Here is a 19,288-nt window from a genome sequence, read left to right on the forward strand (position 1 = left end):
GAAGAGAAGCGAAAGTTAAAGATATACTGCAGTGAATGCAGAGTTCCAGAAAATAGCAAGGAGAGACAAGAAGACCTTTTTCAATGAACAATGCCAAGAAATAGAGGAAAACTATAGGGAGAGACCAGAGATCTCTTCAGGAAAATTGGAGATTACAAGGGAGCATTTCATGCAAGGATGGGCATGATAAAGGACAGAAACAGTCAGGACCTCACAGAAAGAGAAGTGATTAAGAAGAGGTGGCAATACCTACAGAAGTATACCAAAAAAGTCTTAATTACCTAGTTAACCATGGTATAGTTAACCATAGATCGCTCACCTAGAGCTGAACATCCTGGAGTGTGAAGTCAAGTGGGCCTTCAGAAGCAGTACTACAAACAAAGCTAGTGAAAATGATGGAAATCCAGCTCTACTATTTCAGATCCTAAAAGATCACCCTATTAAAGCGCTGTACTCAATATGCCAGCGAATTTGAAAATTCAGCAGAGGCCATAGGACTGGAAAAGGTTAGTTTTCATTCCAGGCCCAAAGATGGGCAGTGACAAAGAATGCTCAAACTGATGTACAGTTGTGCTCTTTTCACATGCTAACAAGGATATAGTAAAAAATCCTTCCACCTAGATTTCAATAGTATGTGAACCAAGAACTTCCAGATGTGCAAGCTTAGGTTTCAAAGAGGCAGAAGAACCAGAGATCAAATTGCCAACATTGGGTGGATCATGGAGAAGGCAAGGGAGTTCCAGAAAAACAGCTACTTCTGTTTCATTGACTATGCAAAAGCCTTTGACTGTGTGGATTACAACAAACTATGGAGAATTCTTAAAGAGGTGGGAATGCGAGAGCACCTTACCTGCCTTTGGAGAAATCTGTATGTGGGTCAAGAAGTAACACAACTGGACATGGAACAGCTGACTGATTCAAAATTGGAAAAGGAGTATGACAAGGCTGAGTATTGTCACCGTGCTTCTTTAACTTAAATGCAGAGTACATCATGCAAAATGCCTGGCTGAATGAAACACAAGTTGGAATCAAGTTTGCCAGGAGAAATATCAACTACGTCAGATATGCAGATGATAGCACTCTAGTGACAGAAAGTGAAAAGGAACTAAAGAGCCTCTTGCTAAGGGTGAAACAGGAGAGTGAAAAAGCTGGCTTGAAACTCAACATTCAAAGAAACTAAGATCATGGTGTCCAATCCCATCACTTCATGGCAAATAGAAGGGGTAAAAGGAAGCAGTGAAAGGTTTTATTTTCTTGGGCTCTAAAATCACTGTGGACAGTGAGTGCAGCCGTGAAATTAAGAGACGCTTGCTCCTTGAAAGCTGTGACAAACCTAGACTGTATTAAAAAGCAGAGACATCACTTTGCCACCAAAGGTTTATATAGTCAAAGCTATGGTTTCTTCCTGTTCAGTTCAGTTCAGTCACTCAATCGTGTCCGACTCTTTGTGACTCCATAGACTGCAGCACACCATGGTTTTTCCTGTAGTCATGTATGAACGTGTGAGTTGGACCATATAGAAAGTTGAGCGCTGAGAACGGATGCTTTTGAATTGTGTTGGAGAAGCCTCTTGAGAGTCTCTTGTACTGTAAGGAAAGCAAACCAGTCAATCCTAAAGGAAATCAGCCCTGAATATTATTGGAAGGACTGATGCTGAAGCTGAAGGTCCAATATTTTGGCCACCTGGTGCGAAGAGTGAGTCATTGGAAAAGACCTTGATGCTGGGAAAGATTGAAAGCAAAAGAGAATGGCACAACAAAGAATGTGATGGTGAGATAGCATCACTGACTCAGTGGACATAAATTTGAGTAAACTGTGGGAGATAGTGGAGAACAGAGGAGTCTGGCATGCTACAGTCCTTGGGGTTGCAAAGAGTCAGACACAATTTAGTGACTATAAAAAACAAAGTTCTTCATTAACTTAAATAATGTAGTGTGTTATGAAACAGTTTTATCTAATTGAAAATTCTTTGTACAGGGAATTATGCTTTGTATACTAGTATTTTGATATATTTCAAATATTTAAAATAGTGATTTGAATACAGATTTGGGGGAATTTTTGGCTTATTCACTAATAAGCGTGGAAAATTTAGGAAACGTTTCCCCATTTTTATAGTAATATCAGTACCTAAAATGTCTTTCCATTTATATAATATTTAGTTGATGTTCATTTATTTGGGTGTTTCACCTACATATTTTTAGAAATCTAGTTACTAAAATAGGTAATAACCAGAAGAAATAAGGAGAAAAATTATTGTCTTAAGTCTGGTTTCACGAAACACATGGACTTGTATTTATAGAAAAACCTGAGTTCTTGAAATGACTTGGGACTAAGTAAGAACAATGACTCCTGCTCTACTAGCGTTTTAAAACTGCAGAGCGACTTAAAGCTGTAGTGTTAAGCTGCTATTAAGATTTTTGTCGTCTGTAGCATGTCTTTACACTTCAGTTTTCTCAGATTATTGAAATGGAAATGTTATTTTTCTTATTTAATGCATTGATTCTCCAGACCTGCAATCAGCTATTTATAGATACAATTTTAATTCTTGCTCTCTTTTACTTAGGACTTTCTGAAAACCAACTAAGATAAATAAAATGTGAAATGCTTTGTAAGCTTTAAAGGGCTCTACAACAAATATTTGTTATGAATAGTAACAGGTGTATGTTCTCTAGCATGATTAACTGATCAAGGTCAAGTGATCATGGATGTTTGGAAAGAACTGAGTTTGAGTTTGATTTTGAATGAGAATAGAATTTTTACTGGCAGAGATAGAGCTATTGAGTGTAGGAAATAATGATAGCCAAAGATAACAGAGATAAGTTAAAGGGTCAGAATTTAAAACTCTCAAATTCAGAGTAATTTTGTTTCTCATGTTAAAAAAATTCTTATCATAAAACAGTCTGTTTGTACTATCTAGCTGTTACATAATCAGAATTTTAATCCAAAATATCCCTATTCATTAACTTTTCAAGTAGCCTAAGCATCTCACAAGAATGCTACTCTGATTATACAGAAGCTTTCCCAGGTACTTATAATAGCCATCAGTAATCACATGCTTTCAAGTTAGAAAAAAAAAAAATCATTTTTATGTTATCTCAAAGGATGAAACAGAGGAGCTAGGTATTGTAATACCCTTGTTTTCTGGGCATATTTTCCCTTATTAAGCAGACAGATGAATCTGTTAGAATAATTTTTGCCCTCTAAAGTATGTTAAGATATAAAATATCTTATTAATAATGACAATGGATAAGGCAGTGGCACCCCACTCCAGTACTTTTGCCTAGAAAATCCAATAGACGGAGGAGCCTGGTAGGCTGCAGTCCATGGGGTCGCTAGAGTCGGACACGACTGAGCAACTTCACTTTCACTTTTCACTTCCATGCATTGGAGAAGGAAATGGCAACCCACTCCAGTGTTCTTGCCTGGAGAATCCCAGGGACCGGGGGAGCCTGGTGGGCTACCATCTATGGGGTCGCACAGAGTTAGACACAACTGAAGCGACTCAGCAGCAGCAGTAATGACAAGATACTATCCTTTATTATTGAATGCTTTCTGTGTGCCAGATGTTGTGTTGGTTGCTCTTAAAAGTTAAGATATGAAAGGTTTTTTTAGTAATGATAGTAGCTTGCATTTATTATTAAATGCCTTCTTTATACTAAATACTGTGTTGCATGCTTTATTTTTAAATGCACTATAAAGCACTGGGTAAAATAAGGTGTTATAACTCTTACTTTACAAAAGAAGAAACGGAGGCTCAGAGAAGTTAATTAAATTAGCCAAGAATACATAACTTATCAGTGACAGGGCTTTGATTTGAACTTAACCTGTCTGATTTGAAAGCCTGGAGTATTTTTTGCTTCTACTTTCAGTGTACAGTTGTGAGAGCATTAAAATATGTGCAGTTTTAAAATCCTTGTTACCAAGTACAGTGTGTTTTATTTTCAAAAAGAATTTTTACTCAGCTTACGTATAGCCTATTTCCATTTCTCTTGCTAATCCTCTAAGGCTACAGTCCTTTAGGCTTTAAGGTTATAGTTTTCAAAATAAAACTTCACTTAGGAATTAAATCCTTATAAAAACAAAATTTTATTCAAAAGTCTAATAAATAGCATATAAAATCACAGCTTCTCTGTCAAACACACCCAGTATATTCCCTAAGGAAGAGCCCTTTAGGCTCTGGGGAAGCTAAATTTAAAACCGTTGTATAATCCTAACTCTATTATGAGCCCTTTCACATGAATGTGTGAGGTTTTATCATTCAAGATTAGCCATTTCAACTTTGTGTGTAAGAATAAATGGACAATATAACCTAAAGCCATGAATTGTTTAGTCACTCAGTCATGTCCTACTCTTTGCGACCCCATAGACTGTAGCATGGCAGGCTTCCCTATCTTTCACCATCTCCCAGAACATGCTCAAACTCATGTCCACTGAGTCAGTAATGCCAGCCAGTCATCTCCTTCTCTGTCGTCCCCTTCTTCTCCTGCCTTCAATCTTTCCCAGCATCAGTCCTTTTCAATGAGTCAGTTCTTTGCATCCGGTGGCCAAAGTATTGGAGCTTCAGGTGCAACATCAGTCCTTCTAATGAATATTCAGGATTGATTTCCTTTAGGATTGACTGGTTTGATCTCCTAGCAGTCCAAGGGACTCTCAAGAGTTTTCTCCAGCACCACAGTTCAAAAGCATCAGTTCTTTGGTGTTCATCCTTCTTTATGGTCCAACTCTCACATCCATACATGACTACTGGAAAAACCATAGCTTTGACCAGATGGACCTTTGTCAGCAAAGTAATACTGTCTCTGCTTATTAATATGCTGTCTAGGTTTGTCATAGCTTTTCTTCCAAGAAGCAAGCATCTTTTAATTCACAGCTGCAGTCACCATCTGCAGTGATTTTGGAGCCCAAGAAAAAAAAAGTCTGTCATAGTTTCCACTGTTTCCCCCTCTATTTGCCATGAAGTGATGGGATCAGGTGCCAGGATCTTCATTTTTGAATGTTGAGTTTTTTGAAAGCCATGAGTAGACCACCTCTTTGTTAAGTGGACAAAACTAACTTTTCATTAGACATTTTAAGTTGTTAAAAGCTTCTGAAGTGTCTCTCTAAAATTTTTTTTTTAAAACAAACTCATTTACTTAAGCATCTAAAGTTAATTTATTTGTGGGAACTTAGTTTGGCATACGCTTTGTGTTTTAAGTTTTTTTTTTTGCTTGACATATTTTATTTTGCTCTGCCTTCTTTCATAGTCATTATTTATATATTTATTTGAAGCCGTATTTATTATTTTCCCACATTGAAAGGTATTTTATGAACTATTTGAGTGTATATTGTATATAATAGATATTTTGTAGTTTCTTTTTATCCCCTAACTTTAGATCACATCAATTTTTGCCATTATTTATTGTTACTTGTATGATATGTTGATTATATTACTTTTAATTTGACTCCAAAGTATTTTTTAATTTAGCTCCAAAGTATTTTTACTTTGTAAGCAATATTCTGAAGACTTTAAAAATATTTTTCCACTATTTAAATCATTGTAGGTATGAATGAAAGTTCATTTTTATCAAAACGTCCTTCTACTTCTGAAGTAAACAGTGTTAACCCAAAAAAGTCTAAACCCAGTGAAGGTGTTTCTGGAACAAATTCCTCAGCTGTATTTTCTTCAGTTAAATCTCTTTCAGTGACATCTCCCCAGGCTGTGTCATCAAAAGGTAAATATGAAATGTGGCATATATAAAGAAATTATAGTATTTATATATGAATTATAGAAATTGTAGTACAAATGATTAATAGTGGTTATTGAAGGTTAAAAAGTGATGAATCACATATATTTTGAATTTATTTTAGGTTCAAATACTTCATCAAATCAGTCTAAAAATGGAACACCTTTTCCAAGAGCCTGTCCAAAGTGCAATATTCATTTCAATCTTTTGGATCCTTTGAAAAATCACATGAAGGTAAAATTTTTCAGAATTTAATTTTAAAAAGGTTTGTAAATCCTTAAAAATACTGATTGATTTGTAGTAAATAATGATTTGTTCAGCTCTTAAGATAAATATTCTTGTAATATTTTCATATAAGGTAGAAGTTCATATTCATAATCATTGTTTTCATGTAAGATGAAGATCCCCTGGAGGAAGGCATGGCGACCCACTCCAGTATTCTTGCCTGAAGAATTCCTATGAACAGAGGTGCCTGGTGGGCTACAGACCATCAGGTTGCAAAGTGTTGGACGTGACCGAGTGACTAAGCACAGCACAGGAAAAGATTTAAAAATTTCTTCTGAGTCATCAAATTTTAAAAACCAAGTTCATATATATTATGCCTACTTATCATATTCTAATTTTAAATGAAAATAATGCATTATTCAAAATATCTTATTTACTACCTTACGCATAGTTGAAACTTCTTAAAAATAGGCATTTTATAATGTGTTTAATGTTTCATATAATGGCTTCCCAGGTGGCTCAGTGGTAGAGAATCCACCAGAAGACTTAGGAAATGTGGGTTTGATCCCTGGATTGGGAAGATTCCCTGGAGAAGGAATGGCAACCCATTCCAGTATTCTTCCTGGAAAATCCTGTGGGCAAAGCAGCCTGGCGGGCTATAGTCGATGGTGTCGCGAAGAGTCTGACACTACTGAGCACTCATGCATGCAGTATTTCATATAAGTTAACAGTTCCTTTAGTTATCTTTTTTGTTCATGCTAATATGTGCATGTCACATTACACAATGAATATCTTAGTTTTACATTAATTTCAACACCCAGACATAAACTCCAAATGGTAGAGCATTTCATATGAAGTCATTGTTTTAACTCAGTCCAGAATATAGTTTGTGTAATGATTATAAATTAATTTGAGATTCTTATTGATACAAGAAGCTTCTGAAATTGGAGTTTAAGAAATTTTCAAAGTACAAATGAAATAGGTTTAGGTAACACTTCACTTAAAATATTTTAGTAGGTATTATAGTACCCTGCTATGTCTGTGTAAAGATAGGCTGTATTCCTCTTCTGTGCTGGGTATAAATGGAAGGAAGGGGTAAAGAGAAGAGACAAGACAAAAGGCAGTGTAGATCATGTGGAGAAAAGGAAGAAGGATGCAATGGTACAGAAATATCTCAGGAAAGATTCTTGCTGTTTTAGTGATTGACAGATCTCTTGAGATGGAGTATTTTATGAAAAACAGAAGTAGAAAAAAATAAAGGAACTTCTTTAGAAATTCAAACATTGTCTCTTCATTTACATACAAAACTGTATTTGGTCTGTCACTACTTTTAGCTTGCAGTATGTACTGTATGATAATTGCACTTTGTGCTTTGTTTTTATATGAGAACCTGTAGAAATGCTTTCAATTTTACTATTTATGTAATATCTTGAGATATCTGGGTGTTTTGTTTTGTTTTGTTTTGCATTTTGGACATAGGGGAAAAAAGAAAAGTGTAAATTCTTTAGTTATCTTTAATTATTTGAGTAGGTAATATATGATTCAAAATTTAAAAGTTCAAAAGTACAGGGCAGACAAGTAAAAACTCTTATCCTTGTCTCTTATTTACCTGGTTTTCAGTGTGACTCTCAAAGAAAATAATAGTTATTAGTTTTTTAGTTTTTAAATCTTCCCTAGTCTTCTTTCTGCATAAACAAGTGAACACAAATGTTCTTATTTCATTTCTGTTTCTTATACAAGCTGTAGCATATTATATATATTGTACCTGGTGAGACTGGCAATTATTTTCCAAAATGTAGCTTTACTTCCAAAACATATTATACCCTTGTTTGTGATTACTCATATTAGAAGTAATCACAACTTCATATAATATTCTATAATAAAACACTATACAATATTTTTTAAAAAGGATGTAATCTCTTGAATGGGAAGATATCTCTAAGACATATTATTGAACTGAGTTGAATGTAATATGAATAATTTATGATATATTTATGTCATAAAAAATCTTACAGACTAATCACTAAATCTTGCTCAGGGAAGTATAAAATTACAAAGACTTTTTATGTTCTAGATTGTGTATTTTATACACAAACAATAATTTGTAATAGTAGTTTCCATTTTGAAAAAATAAGTTTTTTAGATTATTTGTAGATGATTTTATTTTGCTTTTTTAATAGATAAATAGATGACTATGCCTCAGAAATATTGTTTTCTTTCAATGAAAAATACCTAAAACATAATTCAAATATGCTATAATAATAAGAACCATATACTTATTTGAGACCATGGAGAGACTACTAAGCTTTAAAAACATCATTTAATCTTTAGAAAATTATTTTTCTTTTTTTTTAGAAACTAAACATATACTCTATCTTCTTTGGCTGCTCTTTGTTGCTGTGCATGGGCTTTCTCTAGTTGTGGAGAGTGGGGGTTACTCTCTAGTTGCAATGTGCAGACTTTTCATTGCAGTGGCTTCTTGTTGCAGAGCACAGGCTCCAGGTGTGCAGGCTTCAGTAGTTGGAGCACACAGCCTCAGTCGTTGTGGCTCGTGGGTCCTAGAGTGCAGGCTCAGTGGTTATTGTTTATGGGCTTAAGTTGCTGCATGCCGTGTGGAATCTTTCTGGACCAGGGATTGAACCCATGTCCCCTACAATATCAGGTGGATTCTTATCCACTGCAACACCAGGAAACTAGAAAATTCTTTGAGATAGACATTTTTATCATTGTTTTAGACCTAGTTAGTTGGTGTAACTGATGTTCAAAACTTTAAGGGTAAGCTCAAGTTCTCAAATACTTTTTACCACCTTTTGACAAATGTATGGGCTATTTAACTTGAAGACAGATATATTAGTTCTTTTTTAGGGTATGGAATTAGATATTTATCAACCAGATCTAGATTACTAATCACATTATTTAGATTTCTGTGTCTTCACTTAGTTTTTGTCTACTTGCTCTGTCATGGATTGAGAAATAACATCTCAATTCACATCTTTCAGTACCAATATTTTCTTTGGTATATTGCAATTCTTTTTTAAGATTGTTGATACTGTTTGTGATACAGATGAATCTCTTTTATAACTATACTGTGAACGTATCCTTTAGGATTTTTATAAAGTGTCCTTTTTTGTCTTAAAGTTTGACGCGTTTTAGACTCACAACCTTTGTTTTCTTCTGGTTTCTATTTACCTAATGTATTCTTTGTTTATCCTTTTATTGGTATTTTCAACCCTTCTGAGTTGCTTTGTTTTAAGCACGCCTCTTGCTTTAAGTAGAGAGTTGTAATCCTTAGTAATCCTACATGAAAATCTTTTGTTTCAGTAGTTGATTTAAATTTCCTTATTTTCATCGATGTGATAGGTTTCTTTGATCTTGGTTCTGTCACAATTTTTTTTAACTAAGTTGAGTTATCTTTCTTTCTTTCACTCTGTGGTTGCTTTATATGTATGTAGTTTGGATTTTTAGAGAAGTTGTATGTTTGTTTTCATGTTTATCCTCATCCTTCAAGTTTGAATGTTATATGATTCCAGTAGTCTTCTATTCTTATGGCCATTCTCTCCCGTTAAAATGGATTAAAGTAGCTTTAAATTTCCTATTCTTAACCCCATTCATACTTTTTCCTCTGCTACCAGTATTAGTCAATATTAGCATTCTGAATGTAGTATTTCTTTGTACTATTAAAAATGCTCATACCTATACGTCTTTATTTGGTAATTCTAAATTATATTCCTTGATGTGCTGCTACCATGTGGAAGCAATCTGTGAACTTTCTTGATCTCATATTTATTGTCCTTTTACTTCCTTTCAGTTTTTATTTGTTGGTTATATCATTTTTCCATTGTTAAGGACATATACCATTTTCAGTATTCTTAACCTTATTTTTGTATTTGTTTTAATCCTTTTCCACAGTAAATAGATTCAGTGTTCATCACCAGTCTTTTTGTCATGGTTCCTTTAGGGATCACTTGTTTGATTAAAGTTCATTTAGTAATTTCTTCAAAAAGAGCCTGGAACAGTATTCTTTGAGTTCTTTCATGTTCAAGACATTTGACTATAGTCCTCTAAAACTTGAAATCTTAGCCTGGTTCTCATTTCTGAATTTTGCATTCTGTCTTTTGTATATTTTCTATACTTTGCTTTCCTCTCAGTTGCTAAATCCCCCAACCTTCTTCAGTGCACCTTTTTCATTTTTGGTTATTGGTGGTTTGTCATTCAGCTTTTTTTAATAGGAGTATGAAACATTGTTTAAAAGATACTTTGAATGAGATTTATATGTTTATTTTAAAAATCTGGTCCTACCTTAGTTTTCTGTAGAAAAAAAAGAAAATGGAAGAACAGCAAGCAGTTGATGATCAATTATGGATTTATGAGTATTTAGGATAATAAACTTTTATAGATGTACTAAATTAGACATTTCTGAAGAATATGAATCTTGCAGCATATTTTACCATAGATTACGTAGATTCTTTTGTAGATTTCAGAATAGCCTCAATTCTCAAATATGACTCAGAATAACTCTTCAATCTGAAAGCCAAATTTCTGAGTATAAAGATTATCCACAATTGTAATTAGAGACACTATTCTTTTATGTAATTTTTTGCATTATAATTTTCCTGATGTTTGAGATCCATCCCCATAGTAAAACCACAGATAAGCTGAGAAGTTTTGTCTGTCAAAATGATGTTACAGATGTACATCATTTGTAGTAAGACACATATTTTAAATCATTTTTCTAATAGTGCTGGTGAGTTTACTCTGATTGATCTTTTTCTCCATTTTTCCTTAAAGTCAAACCCAATGTTTTTAGACAGAACTTAGCTTTCTAAAGTTCTTTTAACAGTTCAAGTTTCCTCAGTTTGAACTCTTAAATATTATGTGTGTCTTAGGAAGAATCGATAAATATAGGTAGCAAAACCTTTGTCATTTCCCTCTTTTTATTGTGGTTTCATTTCAACTGTGTCTTTCAGAGTATAGACCACAGAGGATCATATTGTATTAGAGAACTAATGTACTTATCCTAGTTTAGCTTATGGGTGCAACCTTAACTCCAGAAACAAATTATATCACTTTTGGTCAGTTCATTTTATTTAGTATTTTTTTCTCCTCTCTTTTAGAGGATCTTTTTAAGATTTTTTTGGTGTGCCTTTTTTTGTTTTTTTCCCCTTTAAAGGTTTCAGAATTGACAAGTGAGCAAAATAAGTGCAATCAAAGGAAATGTTATAGGTCTGTCATATCAAAAGCCCAGTTTCTCATGTGACATACAAAGTTTCACCAATAATGTATGTAGCATTTCAATATGGCAGGAGAGGAAGATGTTGTTATTTTTATAAATGGAATAGAGTTGTGTTTAGATTGTCAAACTTTCTTATGATGTGACTAACTTACTAAATAACATGTTTAGGAAGAGTTTATGAGAAGGCAATGGCACCCCACTCCAGTACTCTTGCTTGGAAAATCCCATGGATGGAGGAGCCTGGTGGGCTGCAGTCCATGGGGTCGCTGAAGAGTCGGACATGACTGACTTCACTTTCACTTTTCACTTTCATGCGTTGGAGAAGGAAATGGCAACCCACTCCAGTGTTCTTGTCTGGAGAATCCCAGGGATGAGGTAGCCTGGTGGGCTGCCATCTATGGGGTCGCGCAGAGTCGGACACGACTGAAGCGACTTAGCAGCAGCAGCAGGAAGAGTTTTAAGTCAATGGTTTAAATTGTAAAAGAATTACATAGTTGTTTTTGTTGTTCAGTCACCCAGTTGTGTCTGACTCTTTGTGACCCCATAGTTTGTAACATGCCAGCCTCTTTGTCCCTCACCATGTCCCAGAGTTTGCCCAGGTTTGTGTCCATTGCATTAGTGATGCTATCCAGCCATCTCATCCTCTGATTCCTGTTTCTCCTTCTGCCCTCAATCTTTCCCAGCTGAACTGTGGTGCTGAATAAGACTCTTCAGAGTCCCTTGGACTGCAAGGAAATCAAACCAGTCAAACCTAAAGGAAATCAGTCTTGAATATTCATTAGGAGGACTGATGCTGAGCTGAAGCTCCAATACTTTGGCCACCTGATGCGAAAAACTGACTCATTGGAAAAGACCCTGATGGTAGGAAAGATTGAAGGCAGGAGGAGAAAGGGACAACAGAGGATGAGATGGTTGAATGATATCACCAACTCGATGGACATGAGTTTGAGCAAGCTCCGGGAGTTGGTGATGGGCAGGGAAGCCTGGTGCTGCAGTCCATGGGTGGCAAAGAGTCAGACATGACTTAGCGACTGAACTGAATGGATGAATATGCAGTGGAGGTAAGAAATATTCAAGGGATAAGAACTTGTGAACAGTATGCCTGAAGAACAATGGAAGGAGGTCCACAATACTGTACAGGAGGCAGTGAACAAAACCATCCCAAAGAAAAAGAAAAGCAAGAAGACAAAGTGGTTATCTGAGGAGGCCTAACAAATAGCTAAAGAAAGAAGTGGAAAGCAAGGGAGAAAGGGAAAGGAATATCCAACTAAACGCAGATTTCCAAAGAACAGCACAGAGAGACAAGAAGGTCTTCTTCAATGAACAGAGTATAAAACTAGAAGAAAACAACAGAAGGGGCAAGATTGGAGATCTCTTCAGGAAAACTGGAGACATCAAGGGACCCTGTGCCCGAAGATGGGCACAATAAAGGACATAAATGGTAAAGACCTAGTAGATGCTGAAGAGATCAAGAAGAGAAGGAAAGAATACCCAACAGAACTGTATAAAAAAGATCCAGATGAACCAAATGACTGCAATGGTGTGGTCAGCAACCCAGAGCCAGACATTCTGGAGAATGAAGTCAAGTGGGGCTTAGGAAGCACTGCTGTTAATAAAGCTAGTGGATGTGACCAAATTCCAGTAGAACTATTCAAAACCCTAAAGGATGATGCCATCAAGATGTTGCATTCAATATGTCAGTAAATCTGGAAGACCAAGCAGTGTCCACAGGACTGGAAAAGGTCAATCCTCATCTCAATTCCCAAGAAGGATACTACTAAAGAATGTGATAACCATCAGACAGTTGCACTCATCTCCCATGCTAGTAAGGTCATGCTTAAAATCTTGCATGCTAGGCTTCAGCATATGTGAACCAAGAACTTCCAGATGTCCAAGCTGGGTTTAGAAAAGAAAGAGTAACCAGAGATCAAATTGCCAATATTTGCTGGATCATAGACAAAGCTAGGGAATTCCATAAAAATATCTACTCTGTTTCATTGGCTAGGCCAAAGCCTTTGACTGTGTGGATCACTAACAAACTATGGAAAGCTCTTAAGAGAAGTGGGAATACCAGACCATCTTACCTGTCTCCTGAGAAACCTGTATGCAGGTCAAGAAGCAACAGTTAAACCCTGTATGAAACAACTGATTGGTTCAAGACTGAAAAAGGAGTACAGCAGGGCTGTCTGCTGTCACCCTGTTTGTTTAATCTATATGCTGAGCACATCATGAAAAATGTCAGGCTGGATGAGTTACAAGCTGGAATCAAGACAGGTGGGAGAAACATCAACAACCTCAGATATGTGGATGATACCACTTAATGGCAGAAAGTGAAGAGGAACTAAAGAGCCTCTTGATGAGGGTGAAGGAAGAGAGTGAGAGCTGGCTTAAAACTAATATTAAAGAAACAAAGATCATGGCATCTGGCCCCATTACTTCATGGCAAATAGAGGTGGAAAAGGTGGAAGTAGTGACAGATTTCCTCTTGTTGGTCTCTAAATCACTGCAGATGGTGAATGCAGCCATGAGATCAGAAGACGTCTGCTTCTTGGCAGGAAAGCTATGACAAACCTAGACAGTATGTTGAAAAGCAGAGACATTACTCTCTAACAAAGATCTGTATAGTCAAGGCTATGATCTTCCCAGTGGTCACATACAGTTGTGAGAGCTAGATCATAAAGAAAGCAGAGTGCCCAAGAATTGATACTTTCAAACTGTGGTGCTGGGCAATACTCTTGAGAGTCCCTTGGAGAGCAAGGAGATCAAACAAATCAATCTTAAGGGAAATCAACCCTGAAAACTTATTACAAGAACTGATGCTGAAGTTGAAACTCCAGTATTTTGGTCATCTGATATGAACAGTTGACTCATTGGAAAAGTCCCTGAATGGGACTTTCTTTGGGATGGTTTTGTTCACTACCTCTTGAACAGTATTGTGGACCTCCTTCCATTGTTCTTCAGGCATACTGTTCACAAGTTCTTATCCCTTGAATATTTCTTACCTCCACTGCATATTCATCCGTTCAGTTCAGTCGCTAAGTCATGTCTGACTCTTTGCCACCCATGGACTGCAGCACCAGGCTTCCCTGTCCATCACCAACTCCCGGAGCTTGCTCAAACTCATGTCCATCGAGTTGGTGATATCATTCAACCATCTCATCCTCTGTTGTCCCTTTCTCCTCCTGCCTTCAATCTTTCCTACTATCAGGGTCTTTTCCAATGAGTCAGTTTTTCGCATCAGGTGGCCAAAGTATTGGAGCTTCAGCTCAGCATCAGTCCTCCTAATGAATATTCAAGACTGATTTCCTTTAGGTTTGACTGGTTTGATTTCCTTGCAGTCCAAGGGACTCTGAAGAGTCTTATTCAGCACCACAGTTCAAAAGCATCAATATTCATATTCAGAGGGGATTTAATTTAAGTCATACCTGACTCGCCTAGTGGTTTCCCAAGCTTTCTTTAGTTTAAGCCTGAATTTTGCTATGAGAAACTGATGATCTGAGCCACAGTCAGCTCCAGTCTTATTTTTGCTGACTGTATACAGTTTGTCTAATTTGGCTACAAAGAATGTAATAGATTTTATTTCGGTATTGGCTATTTGCTGATGTCTATGTGTAAAGTCATTTCTTGCCTTTGCCCTGCTTCATTTTGTTCTCCAAGGCTAAACTTGCCTGTTATTCCAAGTATCTTTTGACTTCCTACTTTTGCATTCCAGTCCCCAGTGATGAGTAGAACTTCTTTTTTTTGGTATTAGTTCTAGGAGGTCTTCTAGGTCTTCATAGAACTGATCAACTTTTTTGGCATTGGTGATAGGAGCATAGACTTGGATTACTGTGGTGTTGAATAACTTGCCTTGGAAATGAACTGAGATCATTCTGTCATTTTTGAGGTTGCACCCAAGTACTGCATTTCAGACTCCATTATTGATTATGAGGGCTACTTCATTTCTTCTAAGGGATTCTTGCCCACAGTAGTAGGTATAATGGTCATCTGAATTAAATTCGCCCATTCCCATCCATTTTGGTTCACTGATTCAAAAGATGTCAGTGTTTATTCTTACCATCTCTTGCTTGACCATGTTCAGTTTACCTTGATTCGTGGAGCTAACATTCCAGGTTCCTATGCAATACTGTTCTTTGTAGTGTCAAATTTTACTTTAACCACCAGACATCCACAACTGAGCATCATTTCCACTTTGGCCAACTCACTTCATTCCCTCTGGAGCTATTAGTAGTTCTCCTCTGCTCTTCTCCAGTAGCATATGGGACACCTTCAGACCTGGAGGACTCATCTTTTGGTGTCATATCTTTTGTCCTTTTATACAGTTCATGAAGTTCTCATGGCACATATACTGGAGTGGGTCCCTCTTCCAGTGGATCACGTTTTGGCAGAACTCTCCACTGTGACCCGTCTGTCTTGGGTGGCTCTACATGTCATGGATCATAGCTTCATCAAGTTACGCAAGCCTGTTTGCCATGACAAGGCAGTGATCCGTGAAGGGGGAATTACCTAGGTGGCCTGTTAAGGAATATAGATTTCTGGGCCCTACCTCTAGACATTGTGGTTTATTGGTCTGAATTGGACTCAGCATTTTGACAAGCATTTCTGGTTTTTCTAATGCAAGTCTTCCCTGGATTGCCCTCTTTGTAAAACTGCCTTAGAGAAATTCTAAAACTGAAAATTATGTAGAATAAATTATCTTGTTGAAAGAAAAAGGTTCATATGTGAAAGTATTCTACCTTAGAACTAGTTTATATGACACCTTGATTTTACTCACTAGAAACTAAAGTTCCCCTTCAAATATATGAGCATTCTAGATTTCAAGATGTAATTGCTGAAGCTTTCAAGATGTAACCGATGCTTCTTTATTTTGTCCCTATATATTTTCTAGCACCTTGAGTCTTGGGAATGGCAGATTAACTGTACTCAGTGTCCAGTTCCAACCAGATATTACAAAATATAGTATATCACTTGATAATTAAGCATATACATTGTGGCATGTAAAACTACGTTTCCTTTCTATACTCTTTATGACATGGATATGAATAATTGTTTATTTAATTTAAATATTATTAGATATTTACATATGAAAAGGTACATTATAAGGAAAAACTATTAGATCAATATCCAAGTCCTGCTTTTAAGATTTTTCTTTTCTTTCTTTAAAAATTTTTTTAAATTTATTAAGATCATAGATATTTATTGTTTGAATTTTTTAGAGTATGTATATGCAGGGTAAACTTCTGGCAAAAATTTTTCCAGATATATTGCCAAGCACAGTTTTATATGATCTTACCTTAGTTGTAAGGTAACAAAGAACCGTATTTTGGTTTCTATTTTTTAAAGTGATAAATAAGGTTTCTGCTTTTTTCTCTTGCAGTACTGTTGTCCAGACATGATAAATAACGTCTTGGGGCTGGCTAAAACAGAAATTTCAAGTACAGCAAATAAAAATAAAACTATTGATTCAGAAAAAGGAAAACTGATTATGTTAGTTAATGACTTTTATTATGGGAAACATGAAGGAGATGTCCAGGAAGAACAGAAGACTTACACAACCTTTAAATGTTTCAGTTGCTTGAAAATTCTTAAAAATAATATTAGGTATGTAAGCATTTATTTTTATTTCTATTTGAAAATTGGAATGCTACAGGTTGTATCTTTATCTTGCATTTTTAATGTTATTCTAGATAAGTAATTTTAACACTTTGAGCTAAGCACAAAGGCAAATTCTTTTGTTGAAAAGCTTTTGTTCTTTCTTAGATATTAGACTTGACTCTTAGATCCAGTTAGTTGTGTTTCTTTAAAATAGCTTAAAAAGGACAAACTATATTTCCAAAAAAATTAATTTATTTTCCCTGTATTATCAGTGATCTAGGAATTTTCATGAGATAATTTTCCTAGTTAGCTGCCTTTGAATTTTACTTTTTTCATATCACAAGAAGAACTACTTACTGATATTTTGTCCAGTTTGACTTCTTATATACTCATGCTCAAATCTTGCAATTTATAATTTTTAGAACATTTATCTTATAGTGATCTTGGGAGAAGTACAAGTTCTAGGAAATACGACTGCTTTGATTTTAAATTTAAGCCCTTTAAGAATTAGAGATTTAATTTCAGTGGAATTTTGAAATTTGTACTCATAAATACTTGACATTTTAGGAATTTATGCTTTGTAATCTTTGAATTACATGGGATATTAGTAACTGTCATCCCATAAATAAGTTAGTTACAAGATTAAAAAGACATATTGATTGATATTTTTCATTGGTTACACAGCTTGACTTTTATATTTGGTAAGGTTTTTTAACATCATTTTATTATAAAAATTTTCAGCATTCAGCAAATTTAAAAATATTTTATAATGGATACAACTGTATACTTATCATCTTGATTCTACTGTTAACATTTAACTGTACTTGTTTTATTGTGTATCTAGTCATCCTTCCTTCAAACTATTTGGGGTTTTTTTATATGTTTCGAAGTAAGTTGCAGATGTCTGTGTATTTCTTCAGGTGAGATGTGTGTGTACAAAGATAAAAAGGCATACGTTTTTTGTTTATGCCTCATGACTATTATTATATAAGCATTCTTAGGCACCTATAGGTTACTTCTAGATCCAGTATTTATTTTATTTTCCTGTGAGTTCTTAAGGTCTGAAAAGAAGCATATAGAAAAACCCTGAAATAAACTGTGATAAACTCCTGTGATAATAATTTTTTATGATAGTGCTTTATAGTTTTAGAAATTCTTTTACATATATTATTTCATGTGAGTTGTCACATTTATCTCCTTTCATCAAATTTTAACAGCCATTAATAGCTAATGGTCCCAGTAAGTTTAACAGAATGAGCATTGTACTTTGTGATATAATACTGAAGTAGTCCCCTGGAGCAGGAAATGGCAACCTGCTTCAGTATTCTTGCCTGGAAAATTGCACGGACTGAGGAGCCCAGTGGGCTATATATATAGTCCATGGGGTTGCAAAGAGTCAGACACTGAGCGTGCACACACATTGAAACAATATTACAATAGAACTTGGCCTCCTACTTTTATATTTTTACCACTTTAATAGTAAAACATACCAGAAGAATCATGTTAATATAAAATGCATAGAAATATGGTTTCCTGGCTTAGTTCTTTGTTATACTTAAATGTTATATATATGATATTAGAATATATTTCAGTAGTTGTTTTTTTGGATTTTCCTTTGAGATTAACACACTAATATTAAACATATGAAGGTAAATTTTCTTTTTTGTTATTATTTTAGAATACTAGTTACATATTTCTAAAGAGTCCTAATACTAGAAATTTTAAGCACACAGCATCTGGGAACATCCAGGAATTGAATGTTTTTGAAATACTGATTATTTAGTAAGCATAACCTTAATAGAAAACATTTTATGACCAAAGAAGTTATACGTGTTAAGTAATATTTCACCTTGACAGTAGAAACTGGGAGGGTAAATTGATGTTTGTAGAGGAATGGTAAGAAACTGATAACTGTAGATTTTTATTCTCTTCCCTGTCAGTGTATTGTGGTATGGTTTTTTCCTCCCCTACATTGAGTGTCACACAAAACATGTTTATTTTATTTTGTGAATATATTTGCAAGATGTTTGTGTTTTTTGTTTTCCTTGTTTCCATTTGTTGGTTTAAGTAGTATGAGATCCTGATGGGGGCTCATGTTGAGAGAAAGCATGCTCATTAAGAGATTATATTATATAGATACACTTTAATTTTGAAAATTGTAAGCTGAGAGGTTAATGGCTTATGACATTTTCTCTATAGGTAAATATTTAGCCAAGACTAGGATTTATAATAGGTGTTTGTAGAGCTGGTGTTAAAACCAAAGGAATACTAAAAGATATTTCAAAATATACCATAACCTGTACTAAAGAGTAGTGTTATGTGAGATGTGAAAAAAAAAATACTGTAACATTTATGATGATTGCTATCCAGATGGATAATATCACTTAGTTTTCAACATTATTTCCTTTAGTGTCTCAAAGTGAGTAATTGTTAATAGTTGACCCAGTCTAAAAATTGTTATTTTGATTGAATAACTTTACTTTCAAATTCACCAAAAAGCTTCAGTAAGCTC

At 35.1% G+C, this 19,288-nt stretch overlaps 1 protein-coding gene across 8 annotated transcripts in view; it reads left to right on the top strand.

The window, feature by feature from the left end:
- The window catches only part of ZNF280D (zinc finger protein 280D), a 130,169-nt gene that overhangs the window by 47,410 nt on the left and 63,471 nt on the right, over nucleotides 1-19,288 (top strand). For all 8 annotated transcript variants that reach the window (XM_027553917.1, XM_027553916.1, XM_027553918.1 and 5 more), the window contains 3 exons: nucleotides 5,541-5,711; nucleotides 5,848-5,957; nucleotides 16,559-16,782. In XM_027553917.1, the coding sequence (XP_027409718.1) occupies nucleotides 5,541-5,711; nucleotides 5,848-5,957; nucleotides 16,559-16,782 (505 nt within the window). The remainder of the gene's footprint in view (nucleotides 1-5,540; nucleotides 5,712-5,847; nucleotides 5,958-16,558; nucleotides 16,783-19,288) is intronic.

Source organism: Bos indicus x Bos taurus, chromosome 10 (genome assembly GCF_003369695.1).
Source record: "Bos indicus x Bos taurus breed Angus x Brahman F1 hybrid chromosome 10, Bos_hybrid_MaternalHap_v2.0, whole genome shotgun sequence".
NCBI lineage: Eukaryota > Metazoa > Chordata > Mammalia > Artiodactyla > Bovidae > Bos > Bos indicus x Bos taurus.